The sequence below is a fragment of the Denticeps clupeoides genome, chromosome 19 (genome assembly GCF_900700375.1).
Source record: "Denticeps clupeoides chromosome 19, fDenClu1.1, whole genome shotgun sequence".
NCBI classification, from domain to species: Eukaryota; Metazoa; Chordata; class Actinopteri; order Clupeiformes; family Denticipitidae; genus Denticeps; species Denticeps clupeoides.
This window is the reverse complement of record NC_041725.1, coordinates 17,707,278-17,727,803: the sequence shown is the minus strand read 5'-3', so window position 1 is coordinate 17,727,803 and position 20,526 is coordinate 17,707,278. Positions and strand designations below refer to the sequence as shown.

General features: G+C 44.8%; 2 protein-coding genes across 4 annotated transcripts; both read right to left on the bottom strand.

Moving 5' to 3' along the window:
- Window positions 1-226: 226 nt before the first annotated feature.
- Window positions 227-9,602, bottom strand: LOC114769466 (FYN-binding protein 1). The gene is made up of 16 exons (XM_028962498.1): window positions 9,501-9,602; window positions 5,014-5,548; window positions 4,430-4,529; window positions 4,277-4,347; window positions 4,120-4,169; window positions 3,979-4,019; window positions 3,492-3,615; window positions 3,115-3,274; window positions 2,084-2,225; window positions 1,797-1,807; window positions 1,656-1,704; window positions 1,002-1,065; window positions 750-912; window positions 639-672; window positions 505-542; window positions 227-428 (listed from the first exon to the last, which is right to left on the bottom strand). Exons 1-16 carry the CDS (start codon window positions 9,501-9,503, stop codon window positions 397-399), a joined length of 1,617 nt encoding a protein of 538 aa, XP_028818331.1. The 5' UTR covers window positions 9,504-9,602; the 3' UTR covers window positions 227-396.
- A 4,787-nt stretch (window positions 9,603-14,389) lies between these two features.
- Window positions 14,390-20,506, bottom strand: fbxl5 (F-box and leucine-rich repeat protein 5). 3 transcript variants are annotated; one of them, XM_028961856.1, is made up of 11 exons: window positions 20,356-20,506; window positions 18,999-19,214; window positions 18,535-18,630; window positions 18,254-18,449; window positions 17,832-18,014; window positions 17,629-17,754; window positions 17,348-17,490; window positions 17,097-17,179; window positions 16,216-16,947; window positions 15,556-15,704; window positions 14,390-15,088 (listed from the first exon to the last, which is right to left on the bottom strand). In XM_028961856.1, the coding sequence occupies exons 1-11, from the start codon at window positions 20,437-20,439 to the stop codon at window positions 15,012-15,014; spliced, it is 2,085 nt and encodes a 694-aa protein (XP_028817689.1). In that variant the 5' UTR covers window positions 20,440-20,506; the 3' UTR covers window positions 14,390-15,011. The 3 variants fall into 3 exon arrangements, with proteins under 3 accessions (XP_028817689.1, XP_028817691.1, XP_028817690.1); XM_028961858.1 differs by lacking the exon at window positions 18,999-19,214 and having other exon boundaries at window positions 18,535-18,951; window positions 20,356-20,465; XM_028961857.1 differs by lacking the exon at window positions 18,999-19,214 and having other exon boundaries at window positions 18,254-18,951; window positions 20,356-20,467.
- Between the last annotated feature and the right edge of the window lie 20 nt (window positions 20,507-20,526).

Here is a 20,526-nt window from a genome sequence, read left to right as displayed (position 1 = left end):
GTTGCGGTGGGATGGTCCTGGTCTACATGCGTCCCAGTGAGCAGCCGTGTCCGGGGAGCAGTGTGTGGGGACGGTGCGTCGAACCCGGAACCTTCTAAGTAGGGGTCCGCTTCCTGACCCGCTAGGCCACCACTGGGGTTCATAATGTAGTGGCTGCTTGTTGTATCTGTAGAATAGTTCCCCAGGCCTCTGGGCTGAAGCAATGATACTCGCCAGTACGCAGGTATATTCAAAATAGATATTTAATTTTCATCATTAATAATAATAACATCTCAGAAGGGCAACAAATCACAAGTCAGTTCTCATCCGACACAAAAGGACAACATGACATGAAATACACAAAGACACAAGTTTGTTTGTTGTTTCGTGTCACCGTTGGAAGAATTTCACTGTATTTCAGTAGGCAGGCGAGTCGTTGTCGTAGACGTCTGTGAAAAATGCATTTTGCTTAATGAACACAGAATGTCTATATTGCAAAACCGCATATTTCTGCGTATTTCTTACCTTCCATATGGTCAACGTCATCATAAATATCTCCTTCTCTGGAAAATGAAAATATATAACGCGACTTAATTTAAATATGATCACCAGATATGTATTTATTGTAACAGAGCGAGAGAGATTTGAGGGAAACATACTCTTGCAGAAGGTAGGCCCTGGGCACGTATCCATCTGTAGAAAACGCACACATGTGAATAAACTCGTATGGCGTGTCCCAGTAAGGCACGTAGAGGGCGGCGTGGACCTACATTTGCCCTGTTCGTTGCGACAGAGCGCCTTCTTCTCGCTGGTGAGCTGTATGACGTCCAGAATCTCCCCTCGAACCACAGACAGGTCCTTCCCGCCACCCTTCTTGATGTTGGCGTTGGGGTCCACCATCACGGCGCCCAGCGCCCGTATTGGCCCTTCAAACTTAAAAAAAATACAAAACAGTTTGTCTTCGTGGCAGGTACTGGGGGTCCAGGTACTGCTGACGCACTACACATTAATATGAAATGAACCTTGAACTTTTTCCGGAACTCTTTCTCTTCTTTCTCCAATTTCTTCGTCCTTTTTGGATCTTGGCTGTGAAAAGAAGAGAAAGGGAGGTTTTCAAATCAGCGACAGTCTGGAACATGTGATGACGTTCGCTGTTTGTCCAGCAAATTGAGGACCAGTGATTGTAATGAAATCAGCTCTCTAGGACGAGGGTGGTAGTAGCCTAGCGGGTAACACACTCGCGTATGAACCAGAAGACCCAGGTTCAAACCCCACTTACTACCATTGTGTCCCTGAGCAAGACACTAAGTCGATCTGGATAAGGGTGCCTGATAAATGCCGTAAATGTCAATGTAAATGTAAAGATGATTTATAACGCGGGTGAATATTTCATTATGAAATCTAAATTTGATTTGATCTGTTCTGATTGAACTGGAAAGTTGTCACTAACCCTACCCCCAAAAAACAAACTATTAAACTATTAAAACTGGAATGTTATCAATATATTCATGGTATTTCTTATTTTTGAGCTGATATGAATGGAGATTATATATCACTACAGGATGTGGATGAGTCCTGTGGACATTTTGGCCCGATGTTCCAATGTTCCTTATCGGTCAGCCATTAACGTGGAGAAAGCTACACTTTAACCAGGACTGCCAGCGAGATCCGCGTACCTGATCTCCGGAGGAGGAAGCGGGAGATCGTCCACATCATCGTACACGTCTGGAGAGCGAGGAGGACAGTCAGGTGGAAGACAAGTCTTCATTTTCTTTTTTTTTTATTATTTCAGAAATCCAGCATTTTCATGCACTCACCATCCTCCATGCTGTTATAATAAAAAAGAACTTTGATTTAGATTTACGGATACACATCCACTAGTTTAATACATTTTCAGGCCATCTGATGGGACAAAACTGCAGCTCTCGTCACCCATCAGCATAATTTTCATACGATGCGAAGGAAACATATTTCGAGCACACACTGCCTATTCAAATTTGACTGTGAAGATCTACAAAAAAGTTCTATTTTCCTCCTTAACTTATAAGTGATTTTTGCAATTAATGGTCATGCCAAAATTCAAAGTGGTGCTGCCGCCCATCACCTTTCCCCGTGGTCCGAGGCATCAAACTCCAGGTTTGTCTGGGGAATATGAGTGGCCAGGGCGGGGCCGATGGCAGAAACGCGGAGCTTTCGCTTCAGATCCCCGTAGTCCACGTCCACACACGTGTTGCTGATGTAGCCATCTGCAAAAGTGAAGAGCCATGCCACCCGTCGTCCATCAAATGACTGTTTGCCGTGGTTGAGCTAATGCTTCTGTCATTTTTGAAATAAAACTTCCTCATTCGGGCGCTTTAATCATTTACAACTGTTCAAACACTGTTTAAAGTTCACGACACGCATTTGTACACACGTTACATTTGATCATCTTTACCTCTTGGTCCAGTCCTCTAATTAAATGAATCCTCTATTTATGGAACTGCAGCTAAGGTCATTTCAGCTTGACACCGAACGTCATGACTTCTAGTTCAATTTAACCCAGTTTACTGGCCTGTGTTCAAGCCACGACTGCTACATTAAGCTAAATGTTAAGACAAGTCAGTGGTTTATAATATAATCAGCCAAACACCTCCGATTAATATACTTAATTTATCAATATCAGTTCTAACCTCATTTATCTTTATCTTATCTTATATTATTTTTTATGCTGCTATTACCTCTGTTTTTTGCTGCTATTACCTTCTGCTTCTATCCACTTTCTGCCGTGACAATTGCAATTTCCCACTTGTGGGACTAATAAAGGTTGATCTTATCTTATCTTATCTTATATCAGAAACATCTAGACCGCTGTGCAAAACCAATACAAACCACTGTTTATCTAAGTTTATCAAAGTTAATCAAGTTTGGTAACGTAACAAAAAACCCTGAAGCAAACAATATTGTTCTCCATCTGTAGATATTTGCTTGTAGGAGATCATCACAATAGTTACTGAAGATGAAGAACCTTTATCTTTTGCACACCACTGTATGTATCGTATTAAACGTTGACCTGCTAGCAGTGGCCCAGCCTGTCTTGTAGTACCACTGTGCACCACAAGAGGCGACAGTGAGACGTAACTCTCGAAATCAACTCACACACGCCGGCGGGTGTCCGGGCCAACCATTTCCCCTCGGGATTGTTCTCCACGCGGATGATCTCCACACTCTCTCCCTGCCGAACACTCAGGTCGTTTTTCCCACCCTGCCAGTCCTCGTGCACCTTGGCAGTGTGGAGAACCGTCACCGGCCCACAGAGCTGAGGAACACACAGTGTTAATCTTCATCACCGTCTTCATCGTCAGTGATGTCTAACTTAGGCTCAGAGCTGGGATTGGACAGAGAAGGGTGTGATAGCGTGAAAAGATCTTCAGATGATGGTAACACTGAAAGCCTCAGAACCATTTTAGCATTAGACGAATTTTCCACCATCAAATCCACAATCAAAAAGTTTCCATTAGGACACGTGAACTCACTTTAAACCTCTTCCTGTATTCATTCTCTTTCTTCTGCAAGACCTTCTGCACTTTCTTCTCTTGTTCTTGTTGCCGTTTGATGTCCTTGTCGGTTTTCCTTGTTGGCAATGTTGGATTTGGGTCCCTTTTAGAAAAATGGTTTAAATCTTACTCGTACCATTTTTAAAACGAACGACCGTTAGCGTTAGCACAGCTCCAAGCCTTCTTAGGGAAAAATGTGAGAAAAGCGTGAAGAACAAAATCCCATGGCTAACGTGAGAAGATCCCACCAGTCCACCAGGCCTGCAGCTAACATTCTTCTACCCGTCTCACGCCGCTCAGGCGTTGTTAGGTTATTAACGATGAGTTCAGATGATCGCCGGAGCAGGAGATCTTCAGAGCTTCATGTTGGAAAGTGAAAGACGGTTTTTAAAATAGCCGCTGCATGTTTATCGTCAGCTGAGCCTCGGAAGCAGAGAGGGAGAGAGACAGAAATGTCCATACTCACTCATCGATGCCTTCATATATTTCACTTTGATCACTGTCAAACTTCAAAAATGAAAAAAAAAAACAGAGTGAGAAACTCACGTTCAGATCATTTACATCCATGGAATTCAAATCCTCGATAAAATACATCAAATTGTCTCACCTCTTCTGTTTGACCAGGACAACCGGTCCAGGAATTGAGAGGGGACATTTCTGAAATTAAACATTTTATTTATTATTCATTAGCAAAATAATTCAATGGTTTGAAGAAATTTTAAAAAAGAAAATGCGTTAATAATTAGCTAATTCATCTCGGGAACCTTGACTCTTTGGAGGTGGTGGGGGAGGAGGAGGAAGTTGATCAATGTCGTCATAAGTGTCCTCTGGGTCACTATGGAAACAGGATGCTTTGGTCACATAACAACGAACAGTTGTTTCTGGTCAGTCATGTGACCTCAGTCATGAGATCTTACTGGATGGACAGTCTGGTGATCAGGCTGGCGGGCTTGTGGGGCAGCAGCGGGGGGCTCGGTTGAGGAGGCGCGGCCGACTTGGACGGGCTGCCGAGGTGACCTGCAAAAATTGGGGTTTCGCTACTGAGATTTTCCCAAGAGGAGAGGAAACACAAGGACTCCCCTCCACGTGCAAGGACATCCAGCAATTTAAAATGTACACTGTGAAATGTTTTTTTGCATTATTTCAAACCATACATATTAAGTTTATTCGGCTTGGTTCATTTTTAAGTAACAGCTGATTTTATGAAGTTGATCAAACGTGATTTGGCGTTGAGTCCAAAATAAACACGCTTCTCTCACATGATCAAATCATTTTCCTCTAACTGTGATGCGTTTTGTTGGAAACATTAAAATATTATGTTGACTTTCAGTGATTCCTTTAAAAAGGGAACCAGTTTATTGAAGAAAAAACTTTTCCTGCAAATCCACATTGAAATTGCAATAATATCTAATGCAACATTTTTTTTTAGTGACATTAAAAAGGTAAAATCGATTTGAATAGAGAATTTACGGTATAAAATGAAGCTCCTCCCCTCACTCACCCCTCGCTGCTGTCCTGCCGTGTCGGAAATGCTCCAGGTTCACGGCCGGCGGCCGCTTGGGCTTGGCGGGCCTCTGCCCCACCTGGGGTAATGGACGCATGAGGGGGACGACCTCAGCTGCCTGGACCTTCTGACTGGGAAGTAGAGACGGGAGGGGGCAGGGGCTCTTGCTCGTGGGGGTCCCCGGCAGCTTTATCACCTTGGTTGGGCGAAGGTCCCCGCACAATTTGGTCTTCACCGGCTTCGCCACATCGGGCGGCGGTGGCCTTGGGGTTTCTTGGGGCGCGAGTCGTTTCCCCGGTGGAGGCCGGGGGAAGACACCCCGAGGCGGGAGGGCGAACCTCGGCAAGTCCGAATTTGCACCCGGGAAGGGCCTAGGTGCCGGGACGGGGCCAGAAGCCGGGGACCTGGGTCTGATCGCTGCAGGGCCGGCTCGCTCGAACATGGGCAGCTGGGGCCTTGGAGATCCCCCGACACCCAGCACTCCCTGGGCGTGGAACCTGGCCATCAGGGTCTTCACATCCACGTTCTCCCCCTGTCACAGACCAACCAGGCAAAGCTCAGAATTACATCTGAATCCAAATTTCATCATGCAGCCACTGGGCTGAATTTGAAGGACGTGCTGACACGGAGCAGCGGTGGAAGGACAAAGATACAGTTCCGACAGCGGCGCCATTTTTTAACTAGAAACATATTGCCACAAGAAGAATCAAGAACATCAATTCAGGTCAATTCAACATTCAAATTATTCCCCAAAATGTCCAGCTATTTGAAATATACAAAAGAAAAAACATATAATATGTTTTATAATATCTTGAATCTGCCATGTTCCTACAGTAGCGCATTAAAAGGTTTTTCATATTTAATGTCAAAGCAGCACCTGATGGCCACTGTACCTTCATTAAAATCAACCATCTTACTTACATTCACATTCGTCTCGAGTTTAGAATTGTACATGATCATATCTAGATTTCATGTAGTTTGGGGTATTTTCTGCAGTGTACCCGAGTAGGTCAGACTATTTAAAGCGCTAACAGGAGACCAGATGGGAAAACCAAATTTTTATTTAAAAGTAAAAAAAAAATGCAGCTGCATATCGTATGTACGAAGAAGGCCTTTCTGGGTTCTGAGGAAATCATTGTTCTGAGAGAATGTATTCGAATGAATGTCTTAACTATATGCCTCACACAGAATAGACTTTTGCTTATCTTTATAGTATAATTTTCATACATGCAACAGTAATTCCCGGTTGAACAAAAACATTATTATACAAAACACCTTTGACATGTATATTGTGGTGGTGGAGGCTGGCCAAGGGTAGGAGACCAGTATGCTCTGCGGGTCTGTAAGTGGTGGAACACCGTGGGTTAGATGGACAGGATCGGGAGGTGAATAGAAAGCGATTTCTGTTCCTGGCAAGATGACTATACCATACCATAAACCGCATCTGTTTATAAAGCACTTTAACACAACAAAGGAGCTGACCAAAATTCTGCACATTAATATAATAATAAAAAAAACTAATAAAATTAAATTACCAGGACTAGGACAGTCATGGACAAAATAACAAATAATAATTAATAAAGAATAAGAACAGAATAGAATAAATTAAGAGAAAACATGCAGCAATTTGAATAAAACAGAAAACATTTAAGACAACATAGTAAGAAAGGACTGCCTAAGAAACCACATAAAACACTGCATAAGAACACCGTATAAGAATGGGTTAAAAGTCAGGGTGTAAAAGTGAGTTTTTAAACAAGATTTAAACACAGTGAGTGACGCTGATTGGCAGGTCGTTCCATAGATGTGGGGTGGCCACTGCAAAGGCCCTGTCGCCTCTGAGCTTGAAATGTGACCGAGGAACAGACAATAGTCTCTGGTCTGAAGACCTGAGAGAACGGGGTGGAGTGTAAGAACGGACTAGGTCTGACAGATAGGCTGGAGCCGAGCCATTCAGCGATTTAAAACTAAATAAAAGAATTTTAAAACTGACTCTAAAACAGACAGGGCGCCAGTGTAGTGAGGCTAAGGTTGGGGTTGAGTGATCTCGTCTGGTTGTACCAGTGAGAAATCGTGCAGTTGCATTTTGTACTAACTGTAGGTGAGCTAGAGATGTCTGGCTGATCCCAAAAAGCAATGAATTACAGAAGTCAAGGCGGGACGTAATGAAAGCGTGAATCACTGTTTCCAGATTTCGTTTGGAAAGGACTGGCTTGAGTTTGGTCAGGCGCCTCAGTTGAAAAAAGCATGATTTTACAATATTGTTAACACGTGCATCCATTTTCAGAGTTGAGTCTATTTTAACACCCAGGTTTTAACACCCACCACTTCTTACCCTTAAGGGGAAAGTATACTTGAGTCATCTGCGTAGAAATGAAAAGAAACATTTTGTTTCCGAAAAATAGCTCCAAGAGGAAGTAAGTACAATGAGGATAAAAGAGGATCCAGAATAGAGCCCTGTGGTACCCCCCACGTAAGCGCTGTTGAAGATGAGAAAGAGTCCTTAATAGAGACACAGAGGTCTCTGTCACACAGATATGACAGACACGAGGCTACTGTTAATGACGGAGAGGATAAATTGCCCCAAAGTTGGGAATGCCTCTTTTAAAAGGTGAGGAGGAATAACGTCTAAGGGGGAACCTGAGGGTTTCATTTCAGCATTAACTTGCACTACATATGAGAGAGAGACCGGCTGAAATTGGTCAAACACTGCAATATTCAGTGGTGCAATCGATGGCTGGCCAAGAGGTGGCATCATCTGGGCCCTAATGCGTTCCCCTTTTTCCATAAAAAAATGCTTAAATTTTTCACAGGATTCAGCAGAGACCTTTAACGGCTCAGGTTCCTGAGAGTTGAGAATGGAATTTAACATGTCAAAAAGTTGGCGGGGGTTTCTAGATATTACGTTAGAATAGAATTTATTTCTAGCCACTTTCACCGGTGCCGGGTGTATGGCCCCCTCTCCTGAGTGGTCCCATTTACAGATTGTTCTCGATTAAAGTTCAGAAAGTCCTTGACCATGGGCTTTTCCAGGCAGCACACAAGAATGTTAAAATGACAGGAGTGTCTCCTTTCTTCTCATCGCGACTATGACTCGCCACAATAGATTTAAATCTATTTAAATAGCACCAAATTGAGAGAATCAGAATGCATCCACATGGAGCGATATTTATGAAGGATCCTCAAACTCTTCACATGCATTAAATATTTGTATTTGTAGTCATCTCATTCAGAGCGGTGCAGTCTGATGTTTCATGAGTTCATGTTCCACCTTTCCAAATGGACCAATTGATTATTTGAAGATTATTTGAATCTTTGGCACTGTTCGTTCATGTCATTGTTCATTATGTGAAGTATCGCAACCAAAACCCAGCCAAGACCTCAAAACTTAACAAAAGAAGAATGCAGGAAGGAGCCACAACCACGCACTTATCTCCATCATCCAGCAACAAAAGCCAGCGAAACAGGAGCAGAGGACGGGCCAATCAGAAGCATGCTCTGCAGGAGCCGTGGCTTTGTAGAGACAAAAAGAAACTTCCGCTCTCATAATGAGAAGCTGCAGCAGCAAAAAAACTGTTTCATGATCCCTGTCAACCTAAAGGTTTACTGAGCCAATCCAAGGCATGAATTACCATAAAAAGAAAATTACTTCATTTAATACAAAATATCATACAAACAAATACAATAAAATAATCACAGCTTCACTTATATAACCCAAACAATATATACAATAAAATCATCACAGGTGCACTTATATAATCCAAAACACCATAACAACATATACAATAAAATCATATCAACTTCACTTATATAATCCAAAACGCCATAAAAACAAATACAATAAAATCATATCAGATTCTCGTATATAGTCCAAATAATATATAGAATAAAATCATCACAGGTGCATTTATATAATGCAAAATGCCATAACAACAAATACAATAAAATCACATCATCTTCACTTATATAATCCAAAATGCCATAACAACAAATACAACAAAATCATATCAGATTTACAGCATTTATCAGACGCCCTTATCCAGAGAGACTTACAATCAGTAGTTACAGGGACAGTCTCCCTGGAGCAAGTTAGGGTTAAGTGTCTTGCTCAGGGACACAATGGTAGTAAGTGGGATTTGAACCCGGGTCTTCTGGTTCATAGGCGAGTGTGTTACCCACAATAAAATCATCACAGGTGCATTTATATAATCCAAAATGCCATTACAACAAATACAATAAAATTATTATATCAGATTCTCGTATATAATCCAAATAATATATACAATAAAATCATCACAAGTGCATTTCTAAAATCCAAAACACCATAAAAACAGATTGTGATGGTTCTCACTTTAAATTCTTAAATATAAAGCAGAACCTGAACTGTAGAAGTGAAATGATTATCATCTGAAAGCCTGTTTATGATGTCAGGTTAGATTCTGCAACCAGGTCAACATCAAAAACAATAAAACAAGATGCCTTACCATTGCTTCAACAGCAGAAAATGTAACTATGACATTCACGCTCCCATCCTTAATACTGGTGCGGCAATCCACCACGACTCGCGTTAAAAGTTCCTGCTGAAGGGGAAGATTTGGGTCAACACACACACACCACACACACACACACACCACATACACCACATACACACACACGCACACAGCAGGAAGTAGACGGTGTGCAGGTGTGACAAAATGAATTAAATGTATCACCTAAATCATTAAAATCTTGTAAAAATTGTGATACAATTTGCTGTGTAATTAGAGAAAATATTAGTAAATAATGCTTTCTGCACAATAAAACATTAACATTTATTCATCTGGTTTACTGACTTTTTTTGTTTCAGGTATACTGTGAGAAATTCCAGATGAGACTCTTGCTCTTTCACAAATTCAGCATTAAAATATCAACTGATTCAATGTGATGACTATCGAGTGAAAAAAGCAGTTAAGTTAATTGTAAAAACTGTTCATGATGTCACCATCACTGCTGGTGTTTCACTGGAGTATCGTGCCCCCTGCAGGCAACAAGATTTTATAAAAAAAACTCAAAAAACACACAAATGACACCAATAGAAATACACACATGTTTATAGTTTATTCATGTCTTTCTTATGCATTTTATGTATCGTGCGCCGATGCTTGGGTCCTCTGGACCAGGTGGCTGGATGCTGGGTTCAGGAGAACATTTAGAGCTTTGGAGGAGACCCTTCATCGGTCACTTCTCTGGGTTCAGGAGAACATCCAGAGCTTTGGAGGAGACCCTTCATTGGTCACTTCTCTGGATTCAGGAGAACATCCAGAGCTTTGGAGGAGACCCTTCATTGATCACTTCTCTGGATTCAGGAGAACATCCAGAGCTTTGAAGGAGACTCTTCATCAGTCACTTCTCTGGGTTCATGAGAACATTCAGAGCTTTGGAGGAGACCCTTTATTGGTCACTTCTCTGTGTTCAGGAGAACATCCAGAGCTTTGGAGGAGACCCTTCATTGGTCACTTCTCTGGATTCAGGAAAACATCCAGAGCTTTGGAGGAGACCCTTCATTGGTCACTTCTCTGGATTCAGGAGAACATCCAGAGCTTTGAATGAGACTCTTCATCAGTCACTTCTCTGGGTTCAGGAGAACATCCAGAGCTTTGGAGGAGACCCTTCATCGGTCACTTCTCTGGATTCAGGAGAACATCCAGAGCTTTGGAGGAGACTCTTCATTGATCACTTCTCTGGATTCAGGAGAACATCCAGAGCTTTGAAGGAGACTCTTCATCAGTCACTTCTCTGGGTTCAGGAGAACATTCAGAGCTTTGGAGGAGACCCTTTATTGGTCACTTCTCTGTGTTCAGGAGAACATCCAGAGCTTTGGAGGAGACCCTTCATTGGTCACTTCTCTGGATTCAGGAGAACATCCAGAGCTTTGGAGGAGACCCTTCATTGGTCACTTCTCTGGATTCAGGAGAACATCCAGAGCTTTGAATGAGACTCTTCATCAGTCACTTCTCTGGGTTCAGGAGAACATTCAGAGCTTTGGAGGAGACCCTTTATTGGTCACTTCTCTGTGTTCAGGAGAACATCCAGAGCTTTGGAGGAGACCCTTCATTGGTCACTTCTCTGAATTCAGGAGAAAATCCAGAGCTTTGGAGGAGACCCTTCATCAATCACATCTCTGGGTTCAGGAGAACATTGAGAGCTTTGGAGGAGACCCTTTATTGGTCACTTCTCTGTGTTCATGAGAACATCCAGAGCATTGGAGGAGACCCTTCATCAGTCACTTCTCTGGATTCAGGAGATCATCCAGAGCTTTGGAGGAGACCCTTCATTGGTCACTTCTCTGGTTTCAGGAGAACATCCAGAGCTTTGGAGGAGACCCTTCATTGGTCACTTCTCTGGATTCAGGAGAACATCCAGAGCTTTGAAGGAGACTCTTCATCAGTCACTTCTCTGGGTTCAGGAGAACATTCAGAGCTTTGGAGGAGACCCTTTATTAGTCACTTCTCTGTGTTCAGGAGAACATCCAGAGCTTTGGAGGCGACCCTTCATTGGTCACTTCTCTGTGTTCAGGAGAACATCCAGAGCTTTGGAGGAGACCCTTTATTGGTCACTTCTCTGGGTTCAGGAGACCATCCAGAGCTTTGGAGGAAATCCCTTCATCGGTCACTTCTCTGTGTTCAGGAGAACATCCAGAGCTTTGGAGGAGACCCTTCATCGGCCACTTCTCTGGGTTCAGGAGAACATCCCGAGCTTTGGAGGAGACCCTTCATCAATCACATCTCTGGGTTCAGGAGACCATCCAGAGCTTTGGAGGAGACCCTTTATTGGTCACTTCTCTGTGTTCAGGAGACCATCCAGAGCTTTGGAGGAGACCCTTCATTGGTCACTTCTCTGTGTTCAGGAGAACATCCAGAGCTTTGGAGGAGACCCTTCATTGGTCACTTCTCTGTGTTCAGGAGAATATCCAGAGCTTTGGAGGAGACCCTTCATCATGACCATGGCAATCATTACTCATCTAAACCCTACCCAACCTGCCAGGGTTCTGATGTGATGATTCAGGGAAGGTCTCGAATTGTACAGAGAGGAAAATAATTGTTTCATCCCATTTATATAAATCAATTTTTCTTTTTTTCTTTGTTATTTGTTCTATTATTCTCATTGAAGTTATAGACTGGTCGTTTCTTTATTAGTGGGCAAACTTCCAAAACAATTTCTCCCATTAGGCAAGTTATTCCTACTAAAATGTTGCATGTTTTTTTGTCTTGTGTCCCCACCTCCCACCATCAGCTGGTGGAGTGTGTGATGCAGTTATCGCAGGAGGAGTTCGAACCGAATCACCCAGTTCAGAGTGTTCCAGCCATTTTAAAGTCGTTTTATTACATGCACTCAAATACAGTAAACTTCAAAAGTTCAGACTTTTTTTTGACAGAAAACAACTGTTTGCCCATTAAAACGACAAAAATAATAAAAACTGTCCAGACACTGTTGATGTTAAGTGACTGTTGGCAAAAAATGTCTGTCAGTGTTGGAATATCTGCATAGATCTACAGAGGAACTTTATCAGCAACTATTAGTCTTGAGATCCAGTGGAATGATCGCTTAAAAAATTCTTTCATCTTTAGAAAATCATTTTGCAATGATATTATTACGGCTGATAACTGTTGCAGTGATTAAAGAAACAATAAACTATTTATTTTATTCAAACACATTTTGCACAGTTTGTGTTTTGTTTCATGGACATCAAGGACATTTCTGACCTTAAACCTGAACAGAAGTATAGTGGACATACATTTTTGGCTAATCTGAATAGAACAGAGAATGCTGGGATACAGAATACGTTTGCGAGGTCTGGAGCGAAGGTGGATGGCTACTTCCTCCCCTGATGTCAGGAGAACATTCTCAAGTCTCAGGACTGGCATCAACAAGCACGAGGCTGGCTGGTCGGTGCCTTCGTTGAATGTCCGGTGTGGTCCTGCAGACCCCTCACATGCTCCAGACAGCGGAATGGCCCTGGCGCACCTCCGGACTGGTGCCAGGGAGTGGATCGGGAGGCCGTATCCTCCATCCTGCACATCTTCTTCCATGACGTTAGAGTACGTTCAGAGATGCAGAGGTCTAAGGCTTTGGTTGTTGCTTTTTATTGTGTCCTTCCATCTCTCCAGTTGAAAAAAGAAGTGGATCATGGACCTGGTGGTGGATGAATACTTTTATACTGAGGACAAGTGGATAAAAACCAGGGACACTTTCTCGTCCCTGCTGTAAAATTGGCCATTACACACGCTTGAGTTAAAGTTCTGAAGATCTGCGTGTTGGTGTTGGTCATGTTTGTCCATTGACAGGGAGGGGGTTAAATTGACCAGAATGAGAGCTGTCAATCGGGCCTACAGGCTCATCCCCTTTCCAAAACAGATGCTGGCGCTCCAGTGTTCTTCTAGGAGTTCCAGGAGATGCTGAGCATGATCCAGGAGAAGAGGCCCAGATTTGTTGGTGCAGACCACACAGATGAAATCAATATATTCTGTATACAGAGGCGTACCTGCTGTATACGGAATATATTTCTACGCTGCGGAATGCGGGGCTGTGCTCAGTGGCACCTCGACCAACCTTCCGATTATGAGTCCGCTTCCTTACTGCGCGTCTGGAGTGTGACCAGTGTTTCCATTTCAAGGGAAAGTAAGACAAAGGCAGGAACTGGTGAATTTCAGTATGGTGCTTTAAAGTGAAATATGGAAATATGGGGATGGAAAACTGGAACTTTAAAGATTTGGTGCTTTTATCTACAGCTGATTATTTAAAAAAAAAAAAAAAATTAAAGTTAAAGTGAAGTGATTGTCACACGTGATACACAGCAGCACAGCACACGGTGCACACAGTGAAATTTGTCCTCTGCATTTAACCCATCACCCTGAGTGAGCAGTGGGTGGCAATGACAGGTGCCCGGGGAGCAGTTTGTGGGGACGGTGCTTTGCTCAGTGGCACCTTGGCGGATCGGGATTCGAACCGGCAACCTTCTGATTACGGGGCCACTTCCATAACCGCTAGGCCACCGCTGCCCCGTGACTCCTCCTCCTTGTGGGTTCTGATGAGTCACACTGGTCAGTAGGGATTTTTTCTTTCTTCTGGTTTTCCGAGTCTGAATAATAACAGAAGTTTGGATTTTGACCAACCTTAAAATTTTCAATAAGCAAATTTGGTAATCGTATGAGAAAAAAAAAATCTAATGAAAACGATTTTTATGCAATTACCAATCACATATTGCTTGTGTCATGTAACACATTTTCATTGACCGGACTATTCATTTGGTGATCTTGAATTTGAACATTACATACATACACAATCAGGTCGTTTAAAGCCCCTCCTTGGTACACAAGACACGTACGACATCCTGAATTGTGCTCAAGGTGTTTTATTTCAATGAAAACGAGTCATGCAGAGCCCACAAACACTGTTCTACGTTCCCGTACAGTTTTACATTTCCCACGAGAGATATTCTACACCCTCGACACTTGTTTTAATCTTTTTTTCTTCATACCTTGCATCTTTAAACAGCCCCACAGCAGGGCGAACATACGGAAACGCTTCATACGGTCTGCCGTTTGGTTAATGAACTTTAACACGTGTGCAGAACGAGTCACAGTCTAGAGATTTATATGCGTAAGCAGGTGGGCTAGTGGGACGCTACTGACGCAGACATTTCAATTCAAAAGAACTTTTACCAGCAGCATTATGCCCAGTTCGCACACCTCCACATCAACGGGACAGGAGGGGACCAAAAAAAACCCAAAAAACCCACAAATATAGTGCTTTTATTCTTAAAACAACAATGAGTATTTCCCAGAAATACACATGAAAATTGCATTTTTAGGAGGTGGGATTCTCACTGTGGAGCCCATTGCTGAGGGTGAGGGAGAACATGAACAGCCAACGGCATTCCTAGATTAAAGTGCACAAAGGAATCATGGGAGGAGGGCGACCAGGAGCTGAGGACGCTGGGTAACGGGGGTGGAGTGTCACTCGCCGGAGCGGCAGCACACCCTGAAGCCACACTGCAGGTTCTGGCAGCCGCTGGCCGTGTCGGCGTGGGGACCTGTGGAGAAGAGCCGTGCGGCCCACAGCGGTTAGAGACGGACCGGAACGCCGGGAACACAGACGCATGACCCACAAGACTGGAAATAACGTCATGATATTTCCACCAACCTCGCCCTGACATTAAAATGCACGATTGGTGCAGTTACCCTGAACTTATCTAACAGAAACGTACAATGCTGAAATGGGGCAAACCAAATAAAAAAAACAATTTTAAATTTGAGTGATATTGATTAACTTACCTTATGATGACTGCTCTCTCACATAAATGAAAAAAAGGATTAAAAACAACAGAACAAAAACACCTAAAATTAAAAAAAAAAAAAAAAAAACCCAACGAGCTGCAAATCTACCTACTCAGATGATCAAGGGTCTAATAAAATCATCTGAAATTGATTTTTTTTTTTTTGGGTCGTCTCCTAATGAACTGGACTTAATCCGCGGCGGGTTTTTGCACGGGCGGGTTACCATTAATGTTGTCGCAGTAGTAGAAGTGCTCGTCGTTGAGGGCGGGGCACACCGATACCAGCTCCTGCAGCCCCACCTCTGAGACGAAGGGACAGCCGGACAGGTTCAGGTGCTCCACCCGCGGGAGGCCACCTCGCTGCGATAGGGACCTACAACGGAACCGCACAGAACTTCAAGATCCACACTGCGAGAGGAGTAAGGCAAGGCAGGCGATTAACAGGCTTCTGTTGAACAGCGACCGACCATTTTTACTGATGGCGAACACAAGCGGCGCGAGCCCAAACATTTTTCTACATTAATTCACACGATGTCGTTTTCAAATACGTCGGCGAGATTAGAGTTAAGGCCTCGTTCATGCGGTCAGGTGAGCTGCAGCTTTTTTTTTTTTTTTTTAGAAATGGGCAAGGAATGTCATTTTACATTTTACATTTACAGCTTTTACCAGACGCCCTTATCCAGAGCGACTTACAATCAGTAGTTACAGGGGACAGTCCCCCCCTGGAGCAACTTAAGGTTAAGTGTCCTGCTCAGGGACACGATGGTAGTAAGTGGGATTTGAACCTGGGTCTTCTGGTTCATAGGCGAGTGTTTTAACCACTAGGCTACTACCACCTTTTGACACGGATTGGCCCCTACAATGTTATTTGCTTTTGAATTTACCTCAAGCCCATATCTGTGACGTGATAACATCCGGAGAGGCTCAGAAAGCGGAGGGATCGAAACGTCCCTGAATGCTCAGTCCTGTTGTTGGGGGACTGTCCCTCGGGCAACAGTTTAGTCCTCAAGTGTGCACTGCCCCCTGTGGCCTGGAGGTCGAACTCGGCCCCTTTAAATGTCCGCAGGGCCGTTTCGCCACCGCAGCAGGCGGAGTGGCCGCACTGTGCCTCTCCGAAAGAGAGGTAGCGCTGCTGCCAGTAGGCGGCGCTGCCGCTGCCAGTGCTGAGGCCTTGTCTCCTGCCCCTCCTGCAGCAGCACGACGACCCCCCCGCCGTCTGCACCTCCAGGACTCCGGCCGTGGAGGTGTCGGGGACTGGAATGCCGCCGTGGCGGCTCCACTCTGCCACGTCCTCAATGTCTGCCGGCTCTTCCAGGTCGAACACGAACACGTGGGCGGGGCTGCAGCTTGAGCCCCTGACACCGGGCCGCCTCTTGAAGATCATGGCCTGACGGCTCCTCCCCCCCGCTAGCAGGGCTGGCCCCACCTCGAGCTTAAGTGGAGGGGGCGGTCCCATTAGAAGCTTGGTCCTCCACTCTGGGCTGTTTCTGGAGGACAACGGTGAGGTCAGGTCACCTAAGCCCAAGGAAAGCCTCTTGAGGGTGTGGTCTGTAATCTTCTCGCAGCCGGACAGGTCCAGGTGCTCCAGGGAGGAACACACCCCCAGAGAAGCCCAGCTGAGAAGGAACACACACACACAAACGTAACATGACCGCCGTTTCTAATAAAGGGGACACCGATATCTACTCAGCTGAACATGCCATTCTAGTTTTTCTTGCTTATGTCACATGCAGCCACCACTAATGGCACCCGAAGGTCGGGTTACCTGTCAAATGCAGAGTCGGTGACATCGGTCTGGGTGAGATCCAGGTGTGTGAGGTTGGGACAGAGGCTGAGAATCTGACGCACCTGCAACGGCAGCAAAAAGCGGCCAAATCAAGACCCCACCCGCCAAATACGGACAAATGACAGGCAAGAGTCTTTATAAATATATTTATAAATTTTTGTATTGTTTGTGCAATGTGTACGCATGTGCGTGTGTAGGTTCTGTGCTGTTCGGGCCTTTCTGCTCCGTACCATTTTGCTGGAGACTGCCGAGCTGTAGGCCAGGACGATGGTCCTGACAGACGGCCCGACGGCAGGCAGAAGGTTCTGGATCATTCCGTTCAGCAGCCTCTTCTCTCTCTGAACAGTATTAATTGCTGGGTTGTCCGCCTCCTCTGCATACAACGACACGAATCAGACTGTATGGTTAGGGTTCCTCACTGCTTGTTCAACACGCCACACTCTTACGATAATTATACACCTTCAGGCTGAAATCACACACTAATGATGTACGTGGTGGCCGCATTGCTCACCAGACTCGTCCACATCTGCATCCTCGTCCCACTCCTGATAGGCTCGTCCCTCATCCTGAAGGTTCTTCACCCACTCCTCATCCGGCTCCTGATCTAGGTATCCAGGTGGCCCGGAATAGAAGTCACCTATGACGCATGTGACGTAAGGTCACAACGTGGTATTACGAGACCAAATTGTACCTCAAAAAACAACTCCTCCTCACCTCTGGCCCAGCGCACTGGGTACAAGTGTCTCCAGAGAGAGCCTGTTTTTACCAGGCCCCACCAGGCAGTACACACTTGTCCACAGCGGCAGAGGTCCTCCGGGCCCAAGTAGCGGAAGAGCCTGATGAGAATTTCCATTGGAAGCTCAGAAATGTGGGCTGAGCCGGAGCCTTTCTCCAACTCTGTTGAGAAAACGCACCGTAAATTCCGGCATACGAGACGCTACCTTTTTCTTGCGCTTTGAGAACTGCGGCTTTTAATTAATTAAAAGTTTAATTAATTAAAACAACATCTTTCATACAAATTCTCTGTAGGTGCGGCCAATATAGGTGTGCTCTAGTCTGGAATTTACGGTACTCTCTTAAAATAAGATAAAAAATTTCCGATGGCGCTTTCTAGGCACTAAAGAATAAAGATGTACCCTCGTCTGTCTTTTCGTGGTCGGAGTACTTGAAGACCTTGTGCAGCTCCTCCGCATGGCTCCACAGGTTGAGGCCTTTGAGGACCTCGGCTGCGCTGTCGCACTGCTGCCGGTTGCAGTGCTGGGCGATCACTTTCTTCTTGATGTCCTTCAGCTCCTCGTAGGTGAAATATTCCATCAGCATCGGCTGGAACACCTTCGGACAAAAGGCACGGGACACAGCACTGGTCTTCTGAAGGACGTAATAACAGCCACCGTAACAGCCACAGGGCATGTAATACCTCCTCCTCCTCTCTCATATGGGGTAGGAAGTCCTGCGTGAAGGCTTCCAGTCGCTCCTTCAGCTGCTGCGCGTAGTTCAGCTGCTCGTACTCGCTCTGTCAACACAACCACAAAACCCTGACAAGGTGTTTCTCCTTCTTGAAGGTCCACAGGATTTTCAATTCAGCGTGAAGGGAGAGTCACTGGCTGCTCGGGTCTAAATCCGAACGTCAGGAATGAAGAGAGCACGTCTGGTTTACCTCCCTCTGGACGCCGGGGACTGTGAAACATGAAACAAATAACTGGGAGACAATTAAAGCGATGTTTATTGGAGGTTGAAATGACCGAGCCACGTTTTTCCTGTTTCTACTTAGACAGGACATGCCACGTTTTCCTTGCCTTCCTGAGGTTGGCAAACCAACAGAGATGGTCTTCATCTGAAAAAAAAAAAAAAACGTTTGAAACCGACCGACTAGTAGATTACCTTCACGCTGCGCAGTCCTTTCTCGAACAGGGACAGCATCTCGGACAGGTTGGTGTCCGAGTGCACGTTGTAGACGGTGCGGCTGCGCTGCTGCAGCTGGCCGATGATGTACTCGTTCTCGATCTGCTCGTGCATCTTGAACTCCTTGAAGGTGGCGCAGAGCGACTGCAGGAAGGACCGGAAGTCGCTGTTGTTGGAGAAGTTGGTTTTCGACAGCTGCGGAGGGAAGGGAACGTGAGCAAGCGTACAAATGCACAACCAGGCAGCGTCAAGGACGTAGATTCCCTATCGGTGGGGACTGGCGCCGTCGTCTCGTCTCAAACATTTTCTGCTAGGGACAATTCATTAATCGCCGGACACCCTTGGTCCGAAGAATTCTCACTTAAGCTGTAAATATCGTATCATTCTTCACGCTGATTTAGTAAATTGTGGTGAAAATTTGATTAGGATTTAAGGTTATGATACAGCGCTCATCATTTCAATGATGAAAGGTCTAGCATTTTCTATCGTGGACAATTAGCTAAGATTGCCAGATATCAACTACTTTAGGGATAAAAGTCCCTATGAAAGTATGAATAATTTACAAAAACAAACCTACCAATTTAAACAAGAAGGAATACAATTCTACTCCACACGTTCCATAAAGACATTATAAACCATTTAACCGACCACAGGAGCCGAAAAAAGGTTGTAACTTAAATCTATTATGACGAAACACTTGTGAAACGATCGTTCAGACAATATGCATTATACACACAAAACAGCTCGTTCATCCTGTCTTCTTTCATTTTGGAATAATAGAATTCATGAATAAGTTGTTTTTATTTTGAAGAACCAAGAACAGATCATTAAAAAAAGAGATAAAGTCCTCCTTCTGACGTCAAAACGCCAATCAAGACCGTCAGCTAACAACAGCGAGGGCGAAGATTCCGAGATCTCCCCCCCAAAAAACACAGAACTAAACCGTGAAATTATCTGAACCGATTAAAGAAAGAAAAAAAAATCACAAGAGACACAAAACTAACCGATATAGCCGTTAGCCGCACATGCTAACTGCGTCGGTTACCACCCTGTTAAAGCGGTGCATGTACGTGAATAATTAAAAAAAAATAAGTAAATACGTGAATAAAACACAACGTTCAACGCACCGGAATAATAGTGATAAAACAACTTGTTGGTGTAAGTGGCCGCGGTTACTGGGCTGGTTAGCAGCCCAGTCCGCACTGTAAACAAACAGCAGTCGCTAGCTTAGCTTAGCTTAGCACGACGTCTCCCCGCTCCGCTCTCGCCCCTCGAATCGAACCCGCGTTCCGGAACGACGGCGACCCGGCGAAAAGAGGGGGGCCAGGACTCGCACCTTGTCGCAGTACAGCCCCACCAGCTGCTTCATGCGCCAGTGGGGCCCGGTGAAGACGTCCACCTCGTCGGGAAAGGGAGCCATTTTCAGTCCATGCCACGGCGAGCCCGGCGGACCAGACGTGCGGGGGGCGCGGCGCTCCGAAAAAAACCGAAACACGGACCGACGTGC

Coding starts and splice junctions, on each gene's coding strand:
- LOC114769466 (XM_028962498.1), bottom strand. Junction 4,020..4,119: donor GTCCTGGTCAAACAGAAGAG/GTGAGACAATTT, acceptor TCATTTTTGAAG/TTTGACAGTGATCAAAGTGA. Junction 543..638: donor AGGGCCTACCTTCTGCAAGA/GTATGTTTCCCT, acceptor TTCATTTTCCAG/AGAAGGAGATATTTATGATG.
- fbxl5 (XM_028961856.1), bottom strand. CDS start 20,439: ATGGCTCCCTTTCCCGACGAGGTGGACGTCTTCACCGGGCCCCACTGG. Junction 18,015..18,253: donor CCACGAAAAGACAGACGAGG/GTACATCTTTAT, acceptor TTTTCTCAACAG/AGTTGGAGAAAGGCTCCGGC. Junction 15,705..16,215: donor GTCACAGATATGGGCTTGAG/GTAAATTCAAAA, acceptor GTTCCGTTGTAG/GTCCCTATCGCAGCGAGGTG.